Source organism: Lithobates pipiens, unplaced genomic scaffold (assembly GCF_037356315.1).
Source record: "Lithobates pipiens isolate NorthernLeopardFrog02 unplaced genomic scaffold, aLitPip1_a1.2 Scaffold_16, whole genome shotgun sequence".
Taxonomy (NCBI): Eukaryota; Metazoa; Chordata; class Amphibia; order Anura; family Ranidae; genus Lithobates; species Lithobates pipiens.
In genome coordinates, this window is record NW_027507748.1 from 56,210,269 (window position 1) to 56,235,374 (window position 25,106).

Consider the following 25,106-nt stretch of genomic DNA (forward strand, 5'->3'; position numbering starts at 1 on the left):
AAAATATTGTGTTTTTTCCAAAATTGTCGCTTTTTTTGTTGTTTATAGTGCAAAAAATAATAACTGCAGAGGTGATCAAATACCACCAAAAGAAAGCTCTATTTGTGGGATAAAAAGGACCTAAATTTTGTTTGAGAGCCACATCACACGACCGCGCAACTGTCAAAGCGACGCAGTGCCGAATCGCAAAAAGTGCTCTGGTCTTTGGCCATCCAAATGATCCGGGGGTGAAGCAGTTAAAGCGACACAGTGCCTTATTGCAAAAAAATGGCCTGGTCATTAAGGGAGTAAAACCTTCAGGGGCTGAAGCGGTTAAGTATCTCCTCCATCCCAGTGAGCTGATCCTTTTGTAGGTTTTCGATTTTATTCTTCACCCCGTCTAAAAGTGCAATGTCATCCTGACTCGAGTGCTGCATCAAAACCTGAAAATCTTACTTCCTTGTGAAATTCTGGACCTAAATATAAACATTGCCACAACATGCTTCAAATTAAACCGTTTCATAATGTTGTAGAATGAACACAGCCACAATTGTTTGACTTTTACTTCTTATTTAACAGTGGAATGTTTGTAGCTTTTACTATATTATCATGACGCAGAACTCTGAATTGAATCCGCTTTCTTTTTTATCAGATAATGCAATAAATTCATCATACACCAACTCTTTATTCATACAGTTCTATGCGATATCACATATTCAACGAACCACGATGAACAATTGTATATGCAATTTCTTTGTAACCACTGGACCTTTGGATGATTTACCCCCCTTCATGACCAGGCTTTTTTTGCGATACGGCACTGCGTTACTTTAACTGACAATTGCCCGATCGTGCGACACTCTACCCAAATAAAATGTATGTCCTTTTCTTCCCCACATATAGAGCTTTCTTTTGGTGGTATTTGATCACCTCTGTGTTTTCTATGCTATAAAACAAGAAAAAACAGACAAATATAGTAAAAACATTTTTAAATAAAATATATATATATATATATATATATATATATAATTTTTTTCCTTTTTTTTTTCTCTGCTATAAGACATATGCAGTAAATAAACAAGAAAACACCAACAATTTTGTAATAATTTCTATCTATCTATCTATCTATTGTGAGGGGGTTCGCTCGGTAGCGGGTGTGTGTGACCCCCTGGATGGGTTCACAACACAAAGTCAGGCACAGCAGACAGCGGTGTAGGTGCAAAAAATAAAAGATCCGGTTTATTTAGGCTACATGCAGTGATACATATAACAGCCAAACAAAATAAAACAAGAAAATAAATCCTGGTCAGCTTGACCTCTAACTACACACGTAGACTCCCTGTCTAACAACTGGGTGCAGCCTTGTGCTGCCCCAGTCCCTGTCTCTATTGTAGGGGTTTGCCACACAGGCGTTAACTCACCGCACAGAACAGATCTCAGACTCCCCAGTCTATACACACAAAACTGGTTCCAGGATGGAGCATCTCCCTATGCATGCTGGGGTTTTTTGTAGAGGTCTTAATGAGCCCACTTACTACAGCTGGGCTCATTAACTCTTCCCCTCTAATTGTAAAAGTCTGCATAAAGCCTGAATCTAGGACACACATATTTCCCATCCTGAATACAACCAGGTGATTTTACCTGCGTGCTGCCACACTATATATATATATTTTATTTTATTTTTATGTATTTATAGATTTTTTTTTTCCTCTGCTATAGAACATATCTAGTAAATAAAAATAAATATGCTTCATCAATTTACGCCAATATGTATTCCGCTACATATTTCTGGTAAATAAAAAAAAAATCACAATAAGCGTATATTGATTGGATTGTGTAAAATTTATAGCATCTGCAAACTATGGGATAGTTTTATTCAACCACTTTCCGCCCACCCCATTACGGATTGACGTCCGCAATGTGGCTCTGTTGTCCCGAATGGGCATCATATGACATCCAGCAGGATAAGCAGCGGTCTGACACACTGCATCTCCGATTGTGGTAAAGAGCCTATGACGTAGGCTCTTTACCACAATCGGAGATGCAGTGTGTCAGACCGCTGCTTATCCTGCTGGATGTCATGTCTATGACGTAGACTCTTTACCACATGATCAGCTGTGACCAATCACAGCATGTAACCAGGAAGTGCCAGTAAATGGCTTTCCTCAGTCCGATCCGACAGGGAAAGCTGCTTAGTGGCTCTTAGAGGTGCAACGGATCAAAAATCTCACGGATCGGATCATTTTTAAGATCAGAAAAAAAAAAAAAAAAATCTTGTTACACCCACCGGACTTTGATTCCACAGTTATTTTCAACACGAAACTGAGCTTATATGCTTAAATACAGTATTTGTAAATCCAACGGAATGTTTAGATGTTAAATTTTACAAGCAGCAGCAAACCTGCCGACCTTACATGGTTGCTAATGTGACAGAACACCTCTGATTTTCACATTTAACATTTGTATTTAAAGCATATAAGCTCCGTTTTGTGTTGAAAATCACTCTGAAATGGTGGCTGCAACAAGATGTCCGCTTGCCCCCTTCTCACTATCATTACTGTGCAGGAGTGTGGGGTGTAGCAAGATGGCGGCGACAAAACGTAACTTCCTGACGAGACAGTGGCCGCCGGGTGTACCAAGATGGCCGCCACTCAGGCACTAGGCCGAAGCCTTTCCATACCCATGCGATCAGCGGAGCGCTCTGCGGATTGCGTGGTGTGCCGATCCAAACAGGCTGACCCGTTCGCATCAGGAATCGTGACGATCCGTTGCAACCCTAGTAGCTCTCCTGTCAGTTTGCACTGATAATCAGCACAGCCTCCATCAGAGGTGCCCACCACAGTGGCCAATCAGTGCCCATCAGCTGCCAGTCAGTGCCCTTCGAAGATGCCAATCAGTGCCTATCAGTAATGACTCTCAGTACTTTATCAGTGCTGCCAATCAGTGCCATATACTAGTGCCCATCATTGCTTCATACTAGTGCCTCCTCATCAGTGCCAACTGATCAGTGAAGGAGAAAGCAAAGAAAACTTATTTTTTTGGCAAAAAATAAAACCTCAGAGGTGATCAAATTCCAAAAAAAAGCTCTATTTGTGGGAAGAAAATAATAAAAATTTCGTTTGAGTACAGTGTTGCATGCCTGACAGGGGCGGACTGATAACTCATGGGGCCCCCGGGCAATAGGAGAAGATTATGGGGCCCCCAGGCAATAGAATATGGGGCCACATAGTATACACACACACACACTGAAAAGGTACTGGAGAGGCGGGGCAGCTATAATCTTGGTATTTTTTTAAAAAAAATCTGTCCCTGATTTAATTGAGGCTGGCAACCCAGATGGGGCTCCTTAGTGGTATGCCCGAATGGTCAGTCCGCTCCCGATGCCTGAGCAATTGACATTCAAAGTGTGACATTGATGAAAGCTGGCCTGGGCAGGAAGGGGGGGAAAGTGCCCTGTATTGAAGTTGTTAAAAGGAGATAAAGAGGAGGAGGTAAAGTCTCGAGGTTTTTCACCTTCATGCATTCTATGCATGAAGTTGAAAAGCCTTCCGTGCTGCAGCTCCCCCCAGAGCCCCCCCTTTTTCTTACCTGGACCCAATTGTTCCAGCACTGAGGACGAGCACGGCAGCTCCAACTGCTGTCTCGGGTTCTCATTGGATAGACTGATAGAAGCAGGAGCCATTGGCTCCCACTGCTACCAATTAAATCCAGTGACAGCTGGGGGGTGGGGGTCAAGTCCTGCTGTCTGTGTCAATGGTCGCTGCAGCAGGACTCAAGAGCATGCCCGCATGAGTATCCCCATGGAAATCGGCTCTCCGTGGGAAGACTCGATAAAGAGGAGGAGCTAGGAGTGCCACCGGGGGATCCCTGAAAGGAGTATTGGGACCGCTCTGTGCAAAACCCTTGCACAAAGCAGGTAAGTATAAAATTTTTGTTATTAAAAAAATACACACACAACCTTTACAATCACTTTAATTTTTTTACTAGTAATGGCGGCAATCAGCGACTTATAGAGGGACTACGATATTGCAGCAGACAATTTGGACACTAACACATTTTTTGGCACCAGTGACATTAGAGTGATCAGTGCTAAAAAATATGCGCCGTCACTGTACTAATGACACTGGCAGGGAAGAGGTTAACATCAGGGGCAATCAAAGGGTTAAATGTGTGCCTAACCAGTGTTTGTGTACTGTGGAGGAGGTGCCTTGGGGGAAGGCATGGATCCATGTCCGTGCTTTGCAGGAACATAGGATCAATGCCTTCCCTACTGACAGAACGGCGATCTGCCTTGTTTACATAGACAGATCTCGGTTTTGCCTCTGTAATGAACGATCCGCGGGTGTCGGCAGACATCGAGTCAGTGGTACCCGCTGCTGGGCTCCCGCTGGGTGTGATCACAGCAGAAGAGAGCCACCGGCGGCGTGCATTCATGTATCCTACCCAGAAGAGCTGGAACACGTATAGATACATGATCCGGCGCACACGTGTGGCCCTGTAGCAGTAAAACTGCTATTGGACAGACCTGAACTAGTTAAAGCAGTGCACTCCAAACGCACAGATGCTTCATATCCGTTTTGCTGTGTCATAAAATTCCAGTGTGCTGGCTGGGTGCATTGTGGTGATATTTAATGTGATTGCTAAATTTGTCCCGGGCATCTAGGCATCAGTGACCTTTGGTCACAAAAGGTTTAACGTACAGTAGATCCAGAATATTCGTGCCATTTTATATGTTAAAGCCCCATTAAACCCTTATTTGAAATTAGCCAAAGAGATTCCACATGCAACTAAACTTGTTCAATGTCTTAGCCCTTGTACACACGGTCGGACATTCCGACAACCAAATCCGTCGGATTTTGTCCGAAACTGGTGGGGCATACACACGGTCGGACAAAGTTGTCGGAAAATCCGATCGTTCAGAGCGTGATGACGTTATTTCGTTACGACGGGACTACGTTCAGGCTAGTAGCCAATAGCTTTGGTCTAGGAATTTGATCTGAGCATGCGTGGCACTTTGTCCGATCGTTTGTAGAGAATTCCGATCGGGCAAAGTCCGATCGGATCAGGTTGTTGGAAAATTTTATAGCACAGCTCTAAAACTTTGTCGGTCGGATATTCCGACGGAAACAGTCCAATGGAGCCCACACACGGTGGTCGGATTATCCGACAACACGGTCCGATCGGACATTTTCCATCGGAATGTCCGACCGTGTGTACAAGGGCTTACAGTCTGTTTTCTATACAAAGCAGCCACGGTCTAAGTGAAAAAGCCTGTCCCCTGCCAGCATGATGCAGAGAGGAACCCTTGTCCTCTGGGTGGAAGTAGCGGTCTCCCTGCAGTGGTCTGACATGTCCTGCTGAGTCAGATCCAGAACGCTACATTAAGTGGGGAGCGTGTCGGTCCTCAGCAATGAGGTTACTACTCCCCCACAGACAGCAAGAGTACTTGGCAGGAGACAGGCTTTTCTACTAAGGCTGTGGCTGCTTTAGAAAGAAACTTACCTGCAAGTCACTGAACATCTGATTTGAGCAAAAGCAATTTTTGGCTATTTGCACTGTAAAAAAGTATAACCACTAATGAAATGTGTGCAATTATGTAACATCCTTACTTTTATTTCCCCTGTGTACAGTCAGTGCCAAACATCCACTGCTAAAAATGTACAGTTCCAGCTGGAGTACAATGAATGCAAGATGTTCTGTGAATGGAATGGATTAATGTTCATCTGCACCTACACCAATCACAAAAGGCTGTTTTTGTTGCTCGAAAACTGATAGCACAGAACTCCCCAGCTCCTCCAACATTCACCCAACGGAAAGAGACTATTAATTCCATGTTGGAAAGAGAAGTTTACTTACCAACATAGAGGATGCCCTCAAAAGTTCTTTAAACTATGGACATCTTGGTTGCCCTCCTCACCAACTACTGGTTAGGTTGCTACATTAATCCTGCCAACCCTGTACAATTTAAAAAAAAACATGGGATTACACTATATATGTTTTTATTGTATTTTCAATATGCTGGCACTCCGTGTACTACAAGATTATCCTATCATTAGTCTACATTGACATTACGGATGTCCTGATACAGGGTATTTGCAGGAGTACTTGTACTCCTGCAAATGCTCCCGATGCCTAGACACTTAGGAACAATCGGTGTGGCGGGGAAGTTATAATCACCGATCTCCCTGTGGCTTTCAATAAAGCAGCTGAAAGCCAGAGGGGAGAGGAGGAGAAGCACAGAGGGAGATCGGGGATTGTAACTTCTCCCGCTGTTGCACGGATTGTTCCCAAGTGTCACCTGTATCCTCCTCCCTTCTGTGTGCTCCTCCGCTCCCCCTCTGTGTGCTCCTCTGATCTCCCCCTGTCCTCCCCTGGTCCCCTTCCGTGCTCTCCTCCGGTTCCCCCCTCCTCCTCTGCTCCCCCTCCCCATTCGGTCCCCCTCGGTGCGCTCCTCCAGCCCCCCTCCTCTTCCGTTCCCCCTCCCCCCACCCTCCTTCGGTCCCCCTCTATGCACTCCTCTGATATCCTGCCTGTTCCCTTCTGTGCGCTCCTCCAGCCCCCCCGTCCTCCGTTCGGTCCCCCTCTGTGTGCTCCTCTGATCTCCCCGTCCTCCTCTGGTCCCCTTCTGTGTGGTCCTCCCGTCTCCCTCTGTCGTCCTCCGGTTCCCCGCCGTGCGCTCCTCTACTCCCCATCCATGCACTCCGATGCCCCCCCGATCTTTCAGGATGGAGAGCGGAGGAAGGAGCCGGTAAATCTGACATTTACTGGCTTCTTCCTTTTCCGAATACACAGAGTCAGTAATTGCTGTCTCTGCCCATTCATAACTGAAACATTGTGAACTGTGTTTACGATGCTTTAGTTTATGAATGGAGAGGAGCCACTGTCTCCTCTCCATTCATATTCAGTGCAGATGAGGCTGCAGAGAAAGGGACTGAGGAATCAGTGTCCTCAGTCCCTTTCCATGTCTCAAAGAGGAGATGTCAGGGGTCTGTTTAGATATCTCACCAAAGCCCCCCCCCCCCCCCCCCCAACAGGGTTGAAAAAAAAAAAAAAAGGGGGGAAACCTCGTCATAAATAAAATATTCCAAAGTAAATAATAATATAGAAAGCTAATGACACAGTCCACGCCTCACGGGTGCTATATATTAGTGCCACTGTCACATGACAAAAGAAAAGTATCAGCGAGTACTTGGGAAAAAAAAAAAAAAAGTATTGGTACTTGTACTCAAAAAGTGATATCGGGACAACCCTAATTGACCTCTATCTGTAAAAGAATTTGTGCACGGTCTTGTGCTCTACATTTCAATGCTGGACGTGGAGGAAATAAGAAACTGGTTTTGAATGTATGTTTTGTTACTCTTTTTTTCACCTCTGTTTGTATTAATACTAGAAAAACTGAACTGATTGTTTCTAATAAAAAGTTACCCTCCCAAAAAACTTCAGCCCTTGCTCTGACCCTTCCTGGAGTTCAGGTGATGTCATCACACCTCACTACTGTCTCCTGACAAAGCTGGGTACTAGAAATCCCATAAAAGGTCCCCCCTGCCCAGAGCATCCTTGGGGAATCTCAAAAGCCCAGGAGGCAGCAGCGAGGAGGGTGTTTTTTTCCCCCTTTGTCAAATCTTTATTTTAGATTTTTAACTAAATCTAGGGTAGGGGTTTTACAGTAGAACTTTAAACTGACTTTTTTCTAAAATTATTTGCAAGTACACAAAAATGTATGCCAGGCAGACAGCTTGGCAGATGTTAATCCTTGAACAGAAGTAAAAATGTAATGTATTAAAAGAAGGAAGCTTTTTACAAAAAAATTTAAAAAATACACAAGCTTTGCTGGTATAGCATTAGATGGATAATTCAAGCCCAAAACACTATTCCTATTCTCCTCTGAGGACTTTGGCATTGAATGAAGAACTCATCTAGAAGAAAGGGGCTCTAAAAAGGTAGTGACGGTGTCAGGTAGGGTGTTGCAGAGCCAGGTGAGCATCGGAGATCTGAGAACAATCCCGTTTAAATGTAATTAACCGATTTGCTGCTTTCTATAAATGAATATTCGGGGTACTGGATAAGCATAATTTACATGCACAATATAAAAAGGTGTAGAGCACATCTTGCAGTCTCTGAACATTGCCCGTTAGCCTACTTTCCTAGCATTTAATGCATGTTGAAAGCATTTCTTTAAAATTGGCTCATTTGATTGCAAGCTCTTGCTCTACATGGGTGACTTTACTAAATATTAGTTGTACTATGCTTTGTTTTTAAAAGGGAAACTTGGATTTTAAATACAGAAATGTTGGCTTACTGAAAAGTATGTCCATGTACAGTATAGTATGTACTTAAAACTTGGTCGGGGCTCCTTTTGCATTAAATACTGCATCAATGCGGCATGGCAGGGAGGCGATATGGAAGCCCAGGTTGCTTTGATAGCTTGGTTGCTTTGAAAGTGCAAAGGCGCATTCCATATGCCCTCAAATCAGTGGAGAATACTTTAACCCGATTGAGTTAATGTCTGCTAGGAGTTAATGTGTTCCTAATGGACTTGTGTGGCACTTTGCCAGTGCAGGAACCATGGCATTTGCTTTCTGTAATTTGCCATGCAGTAGTGAGGTCTAAAAAGCACAAACAATGCTGCTAAAGTAGCAGTTTATTATGTGAATTCAAAGAGGAACAATAAATCATTACTCCTAAACCTTAATTCTTGTTACTATGGGGATTACTTACTAAAACTGGAGAGTGCAAAAATTAGCTTCCAGGTTTTATTGTCAAAGCTTATTTGAACAAGCTGAAGTTAGAAGCCGATTGGTTACCATGCACAGCTGCACCAGATTTTAGTAAATCTACCCCTATGGGTACTGCATATGCTTCCTGCTTTTCAATAAGGAGGGAGGTCTGACGAAAAGGAGCTGTGCATGCTCCAAAACGCGTTACCACCCACCACCTTCACCTGATGTCACATCGGTCATGTGCTTGGTTCCAGAACCCGGCCGCCACATCGCATCTTCACCGCCTCACCAATCCATGTCACCAGGGACTCTGACAGCTGTAGGACGTCTTTCTCTCTCCCCCAGACAGATGAGGACAAATCATGATATGCCTCCATTACAGACATCTAAAAGAAGCATTGGTGTCATGCTGCTGGCTCTACCACGTGGTGTTGGACCAGGAATGGGAGGTCAGTCAACCACAGATATGGCTGGTTTATAGGATACTGGAGGGGTGTCACAGCTTACTCTGTTGCTAATATAACACAAATTCATGTCTCCACAGGATCTGGATTAGCAGACCGTACAATATACCAACGGTTCTATGTGAACGAACACAATGTGGATTACAATTGTCCATCCTGGTTCTAAATGTTAGTTTTGTCCTGGAGAATCCAGTTCTGCCTGTTATTGGTTCAGGGTGTGGATGGTTTTAGGAACATATCCAATCACAGGATAGTCCAATCTCTTTGACATTGATAGGGTACTCTTAGATTTAATGGAATTGACTTGATATTAGAGTAATTCCGCGTACACACGATCGGAATTTCGGCCAGCAAAAGGCCGATGAAAGCTTTTCATCAGAAAATGCGACTGTGTGTATGCTCCATCTAAATTTTGCTGGCTGAATTCCCGCCAGCAAAAATTTGAGAGCATGTTCTCAATTTTCCAGACAGAGTTAGAATTAGGAAAGAAGTTTTACAGGTTGTGTTTAAGGGTTATGTAAAAGCCTCATTTATAAAGTAGTGGACATTTATGAAGCACCACAATGTCCCGAAGGAACATTGTTCAAATGAAATGAAATAAAAAACAAAAACAAATTAAAAAAAAACAAAAAAAAAAAACAAAAAAACACAGGAGCAGACAGCAGTGGCAGGACAAGAGTCCTCTGGCACGCAAAGCGACAATGCCAAAGTGTACCCTTTCTTCCTCACAGGCTAAGCCTCATGTACACTGCTGCTGGTAAACTGAGGTTTATGCCCCGTACACACGATCGGAAATTCAGCCAGCAAAAGACCAATGAGAGCTTTTGGTCGGAAAATGCAATTGTGTGTATGCTCCATTGGAATTTTGTTGGCGGAATTTCGGCCAGTAAAAGATTGAGAGCATGTTCTCAATTTTTCGGTTGGAAAAAGTTCAGATCGTCTGTACAAATTCTGACGCATGCTCGGAAACAATTCCACGCATGCTCGGAAGCACTGAACTTCATTTTCTCAGCTCGTCGTTGTGGTGTACGTCACCACGTTATTGACGGTCGAAAGTTCAGGGAACTTGTGTGACCATGTGTATGCAAGACAGCTTGAGCGAAATCCCATCTGAATTCCGTTGGGAAAATCATGAGAGCTTTTTCCAACCAAAATTCAGATCGTGTGTACGCGGCATAAGGAGCAGTTGGGTCATTGTTTTCAACTGCTCCTGAACACTCCTCTAAGTTATATTATCAATACATGTACACAGGTTAGTTTATAGGCGTTTCTAGGCAGTTGCGTTTAGAGGCTTTTTTTGGAACCCAAAAAAATGCGTTCAGAAGCTGTGTTTAGAGGAATTTCAAACACGGCTAAACATGTTTAGGTGCGTTTTTGTCTAGTAGCATTTTTAAAGAGAAACATTTTACCACAAAAACCCCATTATCACTGTATGCAAGCTTGATATACCATGTGATCTTCCCCTCATCAGCCACGCCATGTTGGTGTCCATGCGAACTAGACGGGGTCTAACCTTTTCCAAGAGAATGTCAAAGGTGGCAATTGACAGGCGTGTAAAATTAAAACGTTCCTATGGGTAATTACGCAGCTGAACATACATATTAGAAATACCCTGTGGACATGCGTTGAGCCATCAATGGATGTTTCCGGTAGCAACGAATTCTGGTCCCCTCACGCAATTTTCTACATCTTTGGAGCTTCAGCAAAAGCAACATCAGGAGCATTTCCTCACACATGCTCATCATGGGATCCATATTAACAAACCAACCAAAAAAATAACAGCTAGCTACAAGCATACTGCTTCCTCAGCTGCTAATCACACTGTTCTCTTACAGAATGGCTGAAATAGTTAATAAATACTGTATTTATCGCCGTATAACACACACCCCAATTTAAGCCAATTTGAAGCAAAATAATGGTCAGTGAGCATCAAGGCAACCTGATCTGTGCCCATCTGTAGGTTCAGTGCAGCCTGATCTGTGCCCATCTGAAGCATTGCTCCTCAATGCAGCCCGATTAGCGTCCATCTGCAGCCTTGCCGAAATATAGGCTGCCACTGAGGGGGAAGGAGGGGGGGGGGGAGCGCTGCCAAAATAGAGCCAGATATCCTGTATTCTCGGCTCGGCATCACGCCCAGTCCCGCCCCTTGGCCCGAATCCTATGATGGACATAACGCTGGTCCAATGCTAGGAGCCATGCAGGGGGTGGGACTGAACGTGACTGCGAGCCGAGCCGAGTACACAGGAGATCCAGTGATGCGTCAAATAGTTTCCCCCATCGGATAGTGTCTGCCCTGTACTGCGCCTGCGAGCAAAGCGAGCCCGCGAGGGGCCCTGTTACTATGTGCCACCGAATGTCCACTTGGATGGTGGGGCTTGCACCTGGACTCTTATTCTGAGACTTTCAGAGTCTCCTTCTCCTCCGTACTGCGCAAGTGCTGCGCCTGCACAGTACGGGGCGGACACTATCCAATGGCCGGATGCTTTTTGACAGAACACCGGCTCTATTTTGGCAGCGCTCGTCCCCTCCTTCCCCTCAGTGGCAGCCTATATCGGCTTATAAATATAAGGGGGAAAAAGTGTGTGTTAAACACCGATAAATATGGTACTTGTTTTGCCATATATCTGCACAGCTTCGTTTTAAATTTCTACATTTTTACTATCACAGCATAGGGCCTGAATGATACACAGACATCGATCGCATATCCTTAATACAGACATGGGTCCTGGACCCTTAGTTTAATCATACTGCATTATCGCCCCCATGGATATTCAGCCCTTCCATCCATGGTGTCAGACCCTCGCAGGACTCACCTTTAAATGCAATGCCGGCATTATTGATCAGCACATCCAGCCCCCCATAACTTGTCCTTCAGGAAGTCCCGCAGGGATCGGATGCTGTTCAGATCATTGATGTCCAGCTGGTGGAATAGTGGAGACAATCCTTCCTTCTCCTTCAGTTCCTGCACAGCTTCTTCTCCCAGCTGAGTGTTCCTGGCTGTCAGATAGATATCTCCTTTGAACTGCTTACACAGTGCTCTGACTATAGCCAGGCCTATCCCTTTATTGCCTCTTGTGACCAATGCCACCCACACTCCAGGCATATTGGCAGTCACTGGATGCAATCCTGCAGGTGATATATAGTCTATGACACTCAGATATCAGCCACTGGCAGAAACAATTGGAAGGGAAGCTTTATTATTGCTCAACTCCACCCAAAGCAAATAATAAAAAAAAAAATAGATGAGTGTTTGCAATCTGCTTCTGTCTCTATTAGCATCCTGTTCCTGTCATCTAGTGGTAACAAATCGCACTACTAGAAGTTATTAAGAGAACATTTTAAACAATTTTGCAGGATGAAAAAAAAAAGATGATTTTTTTTGTACTTAATGTAAATTTTTCTTGAAGTCCACTGTGGGACATGGGAATCGTAGATAATCTTGAATGAATGAGTTATACTGCCACCTTCAGGAGGTTGGGGCACTAGTGAACAAAAACCATTAAAACGTATGTTTTTTTTTCTTTCTTATTTTAGAATCATACTTACCTCCAAGAAAACCGAGCGATCAAACTCCGCTGCTCACTTGGTTCTCACAGCTCCCTGAGCAGGGAGCTTGTGACCGTCAGTGACTGGCTCTCTGCTCTGCCCCCCCCCCCCAGCACTCACTGGAGTGCTGGGCTGTGGAGGGGATGGGAGCAGCTGGCTCAGGCTCTCAACGGCTCCCAGAGAGGCTGAGCCAGGTGTCAGACCAGGCATGTGGGCGAATCCTAAATATATGGTCACAATCTTTCCTGAGTCTGGACTGGCTCTGGGACTTCCGCCGAACTGCACTCCTGTAATCCAAAGGAGAAGTACAGCCAAACGAGCTTTGGCTATATGTGTTTTACCCCCCTTTGCACCTAAGGGTAAAACAAATCTAAATGTCTAAACACAATTTAGCAACTTTGACATGTATTAGTAAAACCGCACATATCATCACAACTACTTGGTGTATTTATACAGTGTTTTTTTACGTGAAATTGGGCTTTCATTTTGTGGTAAATGGTAATGGATATCTCCTGATTTTTTGTATTATCAAAGAAAACTGGCCCAAAATGGTAACAAAAATTATATATATATTTTATTTAGCTGTACATTTCTTGCTACTACCATAACCTTCCATTAAAGGACAACCCAAAATAAATTCTCTTGCTTCTGATGATTGCAGCAATACCACATATGTGTATGTTATTTGTACCTGTAGTACAACCCAGGGGAGAGGGAGAGAATATTTCTCTCCTCCATTCACAGAAAGAGAAAAACACACGGATCGGCTTTACAGTGACTGATCACTATCACCCGGAATCAAGAGTTGAGGGGCTGTTGGTTAGACCCTAGTCTCTGTCCTAGGAGTGCGCCATGTGGCACGCGTCCAGCATCAATGGAGATGCGCAAATATGTGGCCCCACACAAAAAAGCCCAGTCCAGTAGGGCCACATACATGCGTACGTTAGGCGTGAAGGGTTTAAAGTGGTTGTAAACCTCACACATGAAATATGAACAAAGCATTTCCCTCTATAGCATGTACTTGGCTCAATTAATAGCACAAAGTGTCATTTTTTTTTGTCTCCTGCTTCGTTCCTCTGCTATCAGCATGAATCACTTCTCACAATTTTTCCTGACACCAAGAGAAAAAAAAAAAGTTGACAGGGGAGTCCTCTTCCCACCAATCAGCTATCAGAGTTATCCTCACTGAGCTCTGTAGTGTTTAATTTAAGCTCTCAGCCAAGCTTTAAAAAAATTCAGCATTTTGAAGCGATAGAGAAGAGAAGATTGCAGATATACAGGTACAACTTACGTGGAAGGATTTGTTTAATCTCTGTGTATCCCTTGAGGCCAGTCTCTTCACTGGCTATATGTTAGGGCAGGGCTCAAAATTTCAAGTCCCGAGCTACTAGCCAGGCCTCAAGGGTTACTTGTCACCAGTTGCCCCACCCAACCCTACCCTGCCCCACCCCTAAACACACCCTCATAAATTAACACATGAATGTTTTATGCAGAAGTTATAAGCATAAATATTAACAACTTTATCCATGCCCATCAATGTTGCCTCATCTGTGTCCACCATGCAGCCTGTTTGTGCAGGGGAACAGAGGAGAGGAAGAGAGGAAGAGGATTGCCAGCCGGATGATTAGAGCGCTGAGGAACACCTTTCATTTAAATTGCTGTGTTCCCGCCGCTCGCCGTCACATACAGCCCCGCCCTCTAGCCAGGGAACTTTGATACACGTCCCGGGATTGGATGGGTAATTTGTCTATCAAAGTCCTGAGACCAGGAGGCAGGGCGTTAAGTGACAATGCAATTGAAATGAAAGCCGCTAGTGATGTTCCCCATGCTCTGATCATCCAGCTGGCTCGCTCCTCTCTCTTCCCCTCCGCACTCACTCGGAGAAGGATTCCAATTCGCCCCCTGCACCCAGGCAGCCCTTCCTCACCAGCCCTCGCAAAAAGCGAACATGAGAGTAGAAAATTTGAGGGCTGCGTTACGGTATACAACCACTTTAAGCTAGCCTACTGTATAACTCCGTCTCCAACTTTCAAGCCTTAGGCCAGCCATACACAGTTCAGCAGGACCTGGCCGAGATGCAAACCAATATCAGGCAGGCTCAATGTACCAAGTTGATTGATCAATCAACTTGGGTACTAACAGCCAGCTAGATTCTCTTGAGATCCCTAAAGGCTGCTATAGCCGCTAGCGATCTTCACTGCCTTCTCCTGGCGGGGATAGCTTCCCAGTCCACCCCCCGCTGGGAGCAGACAATGGCCCGGCAAGATGGATTCCCCTGTCAGCACTGTGTGTGTGTGTGATGATGGGGAAATCATGAAATGCTTGGGTGCAGGAAAAAAGGCCTGCCTACGTTTTGTGAGCAAGCAGCACACAAGAAAAGATTTTACAGTAAATACACATACTCTATATTCTTTATCATCCACTGAGAGACACAAGGACAGCAGATAATCTTATACCAATGGGCTGTCCAAAAGCAGTTCAACTGAGGGGTGTGAAAAAGCCACAAGGAGATCCAGCAATGTAGAAATCATATCACTGATAATATGGAAGAAACCAACATCCGAAAAGGAAGCTGGATGGATAAAGGCCAATCTAAAGAGGTCATGACTAAGGCACAGAGGTTAGGACTGAAACGGATCAGTCTTGCTGTATAATGGATTCTTTTATGTCCTGATGGAATACTAATAAAGGCTACATGATTTTACTGGATTGGTGCGAGACTTTTCACTTTTTTTTTTAATAATACCAAACGGTATCTACAGCGGTGTCTTGGCATAGACAATTTAACCTCATCTTTTTTAACACAGAATGGGGGTTGTAACACTGTATCTTCTCTTTTTGCACTGGCCTGCGTCCATTTACACCTCCAGTTCTGAACTGGGCAGCTTAAAAAACAAAAACAAACAAAGGGGGTTCCATCCCCTTCTGTTTAGGCTGGTCAGAGGGTAGTTGGGTGTAAACCAGGGGCAGGCAACCTCGGCCCTCCAGCTGCGGTGAAACTACAAGTCCCATGAGACATTGCAAGACCCTGACAATCACAGGCATGATTCCTAGAGGCAGAGACATGATGGCATTTGTAGTTTCACCACAGTTGGAGTGCCGAGGTTGCCTACCCTTGGTGGAAACAGACAGCGGAGTCCATTTACTCCCTACCACACATAAAGGAAGCGCGGGCTCTGTTTGTCTTTGCTCTGCAGAAACTGATTAGACATGGAGGTGTCATCTGCTTGTTCTGCTCCAACCTGCAGGAGATTTGTGAACTGATCCCCTGCCGATCAGAATGGAACCTGCCCCATGTGAAAGGGGACTAAGGAGGGCACACCGAGACCATAAGTTGTGTTACAGACCTTTCCAGAATTCATACCAAGGGGAAAAACGGTTCCTAGAATTATGGGCCTTAACAGCGGAAACAAAGAACCAGAAACAGTTGACTAAAAGAAATGAACAACTGAATATACCTGTTGACAGCAGGAGAACTGGAACAAATGGCAATATGGTCAAGAGATGAAAAAGAAAATATGGATTAGTGAAAAATAATAAAAAATTAGGACAATTGAAGATAAGGGTTTAAGCTTAGTGTGCTTAAACTTTTGACTTCAGGAAGCTTGAATAGATAGAAATTATCTATGGGAAATTGAAATGAAGAGCTTGTAAGGTTCAATGGATATCTCCAACCCTTGAAGAGGAATACCCAAAAACAAAAAATATGTAATAGTATTACTGCTAAGCCCTTCAAAAAAAAAAAAAAAAAAAAAAAAAAAAAAAAAAGGAGAGCTAAGGTGATCCACAACAATTACATAAGAGAATAATGCCCCATACGAACAATCGGACATTCCGACAACAAAATCCATGAATTTCTTCCAGCAGATGTTGGCTCCAACTTGTCTTGCATACATTACGGTCATACAAAGTTGGTCGAAAATTGTGAACGTCAAGAGCGCGGTGACGTACAACACATATGACCAGCCAAGAAAAATGAAGTTCAATAGCCAGCATGCGTGGAACTTTGTGTGTCGGAATGGTGTACACACGATCGAAATGCCGACGACGGATTTGGAATAGATGGAAAATGTCCGATGGAACCTACACACGGTCGGAATTTCCGACAAAAAGCTCCCATTGAACATTTTCCATCTGAGAATCCGACCGCGTGTATGGGGCATAAGAGTAGGCGGCACTACTATGGTTATTGTACAGTCATTGATGAAAAAATATTAGGACAACTGTAGGAAAGGGTTTAAGCTTAGTGTGCTTGTATCTACAGGTAAGTCTATAATAAATGTGATTTAATATGTGCCAGCAGCGCAAAACAAGTTACAGTCTAATATATTTTATAACGCGGGCTATGCTGCAGCTAATATTCACTACTAATATCAATGAAAAATGTGTAAAAAATAAATAAATAAAAACATAAAAAAAAAATGTCTTTACACTTAGGCAAGGTTTCCCCGCATCCAATTAACATGAAAGCAGATTCACACATCTCCGGGGTGGCCTGTACAGGAGTCCTGTGCATCTTTGGCTCTGTTTCAATGCCAAATCCAGGCAAAAATGTGTCCCTGAAATGGAGAACAGAGACGCACCAGAGCCCTGCTGTGAGTCGCATCCGGCAGCAGTGTGAACTCAGCCTTAGTGAACACATGAGGCCAAAGAAAAATTTCACAGATGTCTTTTACTGGACTTTTATACATTTTATCTTCCCAAAGGAAAATATCCTACTATTCACAATCCCACCTTATGCACGTCATATGTTTTCGGCAGCACCTGTATTTGTGAGTAAATATATTCAAGAACGAAGCACATGAAGGGCAAAATCTGAACCAAAATATGTGATGAGCAGTGGGATAGCACAAAAAAAAAAAAAACATTTAGAATTTTTTTTTTTTTACTCACCTCTAAATGGCTGTTGCTAGGGAGTCCCTCATAGTCTACCTCCTTCAGTGCCTGGGCTGGTGACATCACTTCCCCCTCGGCACAGGAAGGGCTCAGCTCTGCCCCCTCCCTCTTGTCAATCATCTGGGACCCTCCCTGCTCCAGCGGCCAGCAGCTCCTGTGTCTTCTTATGCATCACGGCAGTTTACACCGTGCGTCTCCTTCCTCCCTCCCTCCTCCTAGGCGTCCAATAGAATCTGCTGTCATTTCAGCCAATCAGGTGACGGGCCTCAAGACCCACTTCCTGATTGGCTGGGAGGAGGATCAGTGTGGCAATAGCAAATATTATTCACTATTGTCACACAACTGGGTGCGCCCCAAGCAAACCCTTTTTTGAAGCCTATTAGAGCCTCTGGCTCTAATCACATGCTTCGAAACCCCCCCCCCCCCATTAGAATCCATCGTCTGGGGCCCCGTATGTAGATCAGGGGGCCAAACACACGGATGGTGGGGGGACAGCTCCCGTGCACCCCCAATGGACGGGCCACCACTGATAATCTTCTGAGTCCTGTACCAAGTGGTTTCCCCAACTACACACTGATCACAGGCGGTTTCTTGCTCAACACTGCTGCTATTCTCAGAATGCCTTGTATTATTATTTTTTAATGAATACAATGTGGTCTCTGATGGGCGAGGTGGAGAGAAGGGGGTGTTGTCACCTTTATATTATTTATATAAGAACTTTCTATGTGTCTATGTGAGGTTAGGCACTGATGTTGGACAAGAAACCTGGCTCGCAGTCTCCGCTCTAATTCATTACAAAAGGTGTTCGGGTTGGAGGTCAGGAAAGTAAATTTCCTCAATCCCAAAACTCGATCATCCACACTATGTTGCCAAAAGTATTGGGCCACCCCCCAAATTATTTGGTGGAGGGGGGATTATGGTGTGGGGTTGTTTTTCAGGGGTTGGGGGTCGGCCCCTTAGTTCCAGTGAAGGGAACTCTTATGGCGTCAGCATACCAAGACATTTTGGACAATTTCATGCTCCCAACTTTGTGGGAACAGTTTGGGGATGGCCGCTTCCTGTTCCAACATGACTGCACACCAGTGCACAAAGCAAGGTCCATAAAGACATGGATAAGTGAATTTGGGGTCGAGGAACTTGATTGGCCTGCACAGAGTCCTGACCTCAACCTGATAGAACACCTTTGTAATGAATTAGAGCGGCGTCTGCAAGCCAGGCTTTCTTGTCCAACATCAGTGCCTTGCCTGACAAATGTGCTTCTGGAAGAATGGTCAAACATTCCCATAGACACTCCTAAACCTTGTGGACAGCCTTCATAGAAGAGTCGAAGCTGTTATAGCTGCAAAGGGTGGGCCAACTCAATATTGAACCCTACAGAATAAGACTGGGATGCCATTAAAGTCCATGTGCGTGTAAAGGTCGGCTGGCGTCCCAATACTTGTGGCAATATAGTGTATGTATAATAGGCTTTAGTAAAGTCCAGAGAAATAAAATATTTGTTATCTGTGAAGGTTCTCAATGACCCAGGTCATGGTATGCCTAGTAGTAGTTTGTCACATTAAATTGGACTTATTCTGTAATGTTGAATATGTTTTGTAGCTTCCCCAACCACTTTGTAGTGTCAGGAAGATACCCCAGCATTTCCATTCACACCTTAATCCAATCACCATGGATTGCAGAAATGTTGATTGTCCAAGAGCGGGATGGAGGTGTGAAAGTCGTAGGGCCATTCCATACTGGTTACATAAGTCCTCATGTTTTACCCCTTATATCCGTTTTTGGTGCTGGAACCATTGTGCCAAGAAATGCCTGGCAATAGGTCCCAACATTTCGCCAAGGGCTCATTCACATTAGCTTTGCTCCCTGCGTTTGGATAGCTTTTCAGAAAGGATTTGACAGGTGGCGAGTAGGCATTGTGTCGTCTTTAACCATGGGGCCCCCCCAAAAATCCATACTAGACCCTTATCTGAGCATGCAGCCTGACAGGTCAGAAAAAGGAAGGGGGGAGGGGGTATTCCAAGCCCCTCCCACTTAATATGGGGTGTGTGCTGGGGGGGGGGGCAAAGTCCTCTTCCTGACAACCCTAGGCGGTGGTTGTGGGGGTCTGCGGGCAGGGGGCTTATGGGAATATGGAAGCCCCCTTTAACAAGGGGGCCCCCAGATCCCACCCCCCCATGTGAATGAGTATGGGGTAGTAGTGTAAATAAAAACAAGAGATGGCCCGGAGGGAGAAGACACGGTCAAGATATTTTAATGTACTTGTCAAAACCACCGCTTGTTTTTATTTACACTATGCTGCCTTTTTTGGGGCGACTGGGTAGGGGTACAATGTACCCCATACTAATTCACATGGGGGGGTCTTGGATCTGGGAGCCCCCCCTTGTTAAAAGGGGGCTTCCCGCAGACCCACACAACCAACACCTAGGGTTGTCAGGAAGAGGCCCTTGTTTCCATCAACATGGAGACAAGGTGCTTTGGGGAGGGCGTGTGGCCTGGCATGGTTCAAGGGGGCGGATGCTTGCTCGTCTAAACCCCCCCCCTTTCCTAACCTACCGGGCTGCATGCTCGGATAAGGGTCTGGTATGGATTTCTTTTTTTTGGGGGGGTGGGGGCACGCGTTTTTTTTTGGTTTAATTTTTTTGGCGTGGGGTTTTCCTTCAAAATCCATACCAGACTGAAGGGTCCGATATAGTCTTGGGGAGAACCCCACACCATTTTTCTTTTCATCTTGGCGTGAGGTTCTCTTTCAAGATCCATACCAAACTCAAAAGGCCTGGTATGGATCTTGGGGGGGGTGGGGCCCCATGCTGTTTTTTCTTTACATTTTGGCGTGGGGTTCCCCTTCAATATCCTCAGCACACAAGTCGGATCATGATGATCAGACTTGGATGGGACTTCTATTCAAATCAATGGACTGAAAGTCGGATCAGTTAAGACGGGTACCATTAATTTTGAATAGGGGGCAGAGAAATGCTACTAAACGCTAACGTGGCTAAACGCGCATTTACGGCAATGCCAAAAGCAAAAACGTTTTTACAGCTGTTTTTTCCTGGCATCAGTACTGGCTTTGCAGCTCGTTTTTTAAATGCCCTGTGTGCATGAGGACTTACCCTTTCTTCGTTCTCCAGAAAGCCAATGACATTGGACAGGCATGCAAGACAGATGTGGACTTATCAGACTTCAAATAACTTGCAAAGCAGTAAAGGATTAACATTCTAGTCTGAAAGTTCACACCTTTAAAAAACAGGTCAGTGTTGGCACTTGGCAGCCCCCATATTTCCATATATCTCCATTTTAAAACTTTCAAGTCAGTTAGTAATGCGACATGAAAGTCCTGCGATTTTGATGCAATTTGAAGCAATGCCTGTGTATTCTTGAGGTCTGTGGACCTCAAGTTGCATCAAAGTGGGACCAAAGTGGTGCTGGGACTACTTTGAAGTCACACAGATATGAACAGTACTCATTGGAAATCATGGGGTACGACTTGCCATGCGACTTTGCAGTCCCAAGTCGCATGACAAGCTGCACAAGTGGAAACTGAGCCTAAAATCATTTCAGCACAGGCTAGAATGTCATCATTTCTATATTCTGAGACAGCCCTGGGTCTCCAACGCTTACTTTAAAGCGCTATTAAATCCAAAATATTTATCTATTACAGTTTACCAATCTTTAGATGTGGTGGCTGCATTAGTTTTCTTTTTTCTGCTTTTCTCCCATTTTCACCTGGTGATCTGGCCAGTAACACACCTCCTGTATTAGATTGCCTCCATTCTGGATGAAGGAGCACGGGCAATGCCTTTGGACATCAGCATTGTCGGTCAGGGGAAAGGAGGGGCGTGTTAGATGAACTCCTGCTAACACTTTATAATCAAGGATGAGCTCAGGCGTGTTTGCAACTCCATGTGCCCATACGGATCGGGAAATGTTTCACTACCTGTGTTTAGCGCAGCAGAGTGCCAGCAGGCGTGGGCACGGGGAGTTGCTAATACGCCCGAGTCCATCCTTATTTATCTATCAGTTACAGCAACAGTTTTTTTTGTTTTGGGATAAAGGCTTTACATAAACAAACAAAAGCTGAACAATGCAAGCATGTCTGTCAGCGGTAAATGGTTTGCCTCAACCCTGCATCTGCAGGAGAGCTTGTTGAAAAAAAATAAAATAAAAATAAAATAAAATAAAATAAAAAGACTTACTGGCTGGTTCAAGTAAAAAAGATAAAAAGCGTTTTTCCTGCGCTCGTGTAGGCAGTATTAATCACTTTAAGACCGGGCCTCTTTTTTTAGTTGTGGTGTTTACAAATTTAAAAACATTTTTTTCTTGCTAGAAAATTACATTATACATTTTTTTTCTAACACCCTAGAGAATAAAATGGCGGTCGTTGCAATACATTCTGTCACACCATATTTGCGTAGCGGTCTTACAAGCGCAGTTTTAAAAAAAAAAAAAAATGTAATTAAAAAAATAAGACAACAGTAAAGTTAGCCCGATTTTTTTTTTTATGTTGTGAAACATAATGTTACGCCAAGTAAATTGATACCCAACATGTGACGCTTCAAAATTGCGCCCCCTCGTGGAATGGCGACAAAGTTTTGCCCTTAAAAATCTCCATAGGCGACATTTAAAAAAATTCTACAGGTTGTAAGTTTTGCTTTACAGAGGAGGTCTAGGGCTAGAATTATTGCTCTCGCTCTACCGATCGTGGCGTTACCTCACATGTGTGGTTTAAACACCGTTTTCATATGCGGGCACTACTCACGTATGCATTCGATTCTGTACACGAGTTCGGCGGGATGGTGGATGTTTAAAAACATTTTTTGTATTTTACCTTTTATTTTTACACCGTTTTAAAAATAAATAAAATTGTGTCACTTTTATTCCTATTAGGCCCCTTTCACACATGCGGACAGTATGCGGATGAAATACGGACATACATGCATTCCTATGGGATAGTGGGTGTCTGCGGATGAACATCCGCAGACACCCGCTATTGTCCGCCTCCGCAATCGTCCGATTCTGCAGATGGAGGAAAATCCTATTTTTCTATCCGTCTGCAGAGCGGATCGGATGAACATGGACAGACGGTCCATGCTCATCCGATCCCCATAGAGGAGAACAGAGAGCTGACAGGGCGGTCCCCACACAGTGTGCAGAGACCGCCCTGGCCGCCGCTGGCTCAGCGGGGACAACGGAGCGATCCCCGCTGAGTGAGCGGATCATCACGGGGCGGATCATTACTGATCCATCCCGTGTGAAAGGGGCCTAACAAGGAATGTAAACATCCCTTGTAATAGAAAAAAGCATGACAGGACCTCTGAAATATTAGATCTGGGGTCAAAAAGTCCTCAGATCTCATATTTACACTAAAATGCAATAATAAATAAATATGTTGTCATTTAAAAAAATAAAATGGGCCTTTAAGTTTTGACGTTGCTTCCGCCCTGCAGTGTCATGGAGACGGGTGGGGGCCCATCTTTCCCTCACTCGTCTCCATGCACAGCACTGAGAAGGATCCGATCGCCTCAGTCGCTGCTAATGGCTCCGGTAACCGGATCATGGCGGGAGGGGGCCCTCTCCTGTCACTGATAAAAGTGATCTTGCGGAAAATCCGCCGCAGAGACCACTTTTATCGTGTAACGGACCGCCGGCCGAACATGGGATTCTGGGGTTATGGCAACTAGCTGCTGCCATAACAACGATATCCGCCCCCAAAGTAGGGATGTACATCGGCATGTGGCGGTCCGGAAGTGGTTAATGTAAAATAGTAGTAATTGGAATGTGAAGTAGTATATGACGATCATGCGTGTCCAGCTACCTAAACTGACCAGGGGTGGTCCGAAAAAAGGATGAGTGGAAATGAGGGGATGAAAGGCACGTGATCTAACGCATGAATCAAAGTCATAGTGTTTATTCATAAGCAAAATAGATGAGTACAAAGAAATTACTGCGAATTCATACAAACTAGGTTATGGGATATTCATTAAAAATTAGTTTTGCCCATACAAGGGCAAATGATCAAGGTAGGCTAACGCGTTTTGAGGTGTTCCCTCTTCATCAGAGCTGGCCCGCCAGATGAAAATAAAGGGGGAAAAAAAAAAAAAAGAGAGAAAGAAAACAAATGCAGCCATCACATCTAAGATTTGTTAAATATTTTCTTTCGGGTTTAATGCTGCGTTAGTTACCCTGCATGTTACATTATCCCCCCCACCACCATTGATGTCCATCCCTTCCATCCATTGTGTCAGACCCTTGCAGGACTCACCTTTGAATGCAATGCCGGCATTATTGATCAGCACATCCAGCCCCCCATACTTGTCCTTCAGGAAGTCCCGCAGGGATCGGATGCTGTTCAGATCATTGATGTCCAGCTGGTGGAATAGTGGAGACAATCCTTCCTTCTCCTTCAGTTCCTGCACAGCTTCTTCTCCCAGCTTAGTGTTTCTGGCTGTCAGATAGACATCTCCTTTGAACTGCTTACACAGTGCTCTGACTATAGCCAGGCCTATTCCTTTATTGCCTCCTGTGACCAATGCTACCCGCACTCCAGACATATTGGCAGTCACTGGATGCAATCCTGCAAGAGATGTATTATGTACAGCCTGAGACACTGAGCTAGCTTCTGCCAGAGGATAATTTTGGGAAGGGAAGCTCTAAAATTGCTCAGCTCCACCCAGCACAACAAACATGCACCCAACCAGACACTAGAGGCAGGCCTGCACCAGGCCTGCACCTGGCTGCTTCTGTCTCTCAGTAGCAGCTTGCCATCTAGTGGAGACACAGAGAAATGCTAGAAGTCATTACAAGGACTTGTTTTTATGGCTCCATGCATACTGCACGTTAAAATAATGTTATAAAAATGCCAGTAGTTTTGCAGTGAGTCTTTCAACGTTTTTGCAATAGCGTTTGTTAGCGTTTTTATTTTTATTTTAAAAATTTTTTTCAATGGATTAAAAACGTTAAAAAAAAACTCTGGTTAGCCTGCATTTATGAGCGTTTATGAGTGTTTGGCGGTTTTTGTGGTCAGAAAAACGACTCCTGAACGCAAATGTATGGGGTTCAGAAAACAGCCCATAAACTCCACTGATAAACGTCCATGTGTGCATGGGCACATAGGATAACATAGAGGGGAGTTTATGGCCCCTTTCACACTGGGGCGGGAGTGGCATTGACGGTAAATCAGCGCTATTTTTAGTGTTGCTTTTAGTGGCACTATTCGGCCGCTAGCAAGACGGTTTCAACCCCCACTAGCGGCCACAAAAAGTGTTAAAATCGCCCACAAATGCTGCTGCAGCGGCGCTTTGCCAGCAGTATAGCCGCGCTGCCCCATTGATTTTAATGGGTAGGAGCGGTGAAGGAGCGGTGTATACACTGCTCCTTCACCGCTCCAAAGATGCTGCTTGCAAGAGTTTTTTTAATGTCTTGCAAGTGCACCCGTCCAGCATGAAAGCCCTCGGGGCTTTCACACTGGAGACACAGCAGCGGCTGTTTCAGGGCGCTTTGCAGG

General features: G+C 44.6%; 1 protein-coding gene and 1 long non-coding RNA gene across 2 annotated transcripts in view; both read right to left on the reverse strand.

Moving 5' to 3' along the window:
- LOC143981805 (carbonyl reductase [NADPH] 1-like) overlaps window positions 1-24,286 on the reverse strand; it is a 33,598-nt gene extending 9,312 nt beyond the window's left edge. Inside the window, exon 1 of the mRNA XM_077479925.1 lies at window positions 23,865-24,286. Coding sequence (XP_077336051.1) covers window positions 23,865-24,153 — 289 coding nt within the window. The 5' untranslated portion in view covers window positions 24,154-24,286. The remainder of the gene's footprint in view (window positions 1-23,864) is intronic.
- Window positions 645-12,181, reverse strand: LOC143981807 (uncharacterized). Its single transcript, XR_013274360.1, has 2 exons — window positions 11,977-12,181; window positions 645-925 (listed from the first exon to the last, which is right to left on the reverse strand). It is a non-coding gene; the product is annotated as an uncharacterized LOC143981807 (long non-coding RNA).
- Window positions 24,287-25,106: the final 820 nt, after the last annotated feature.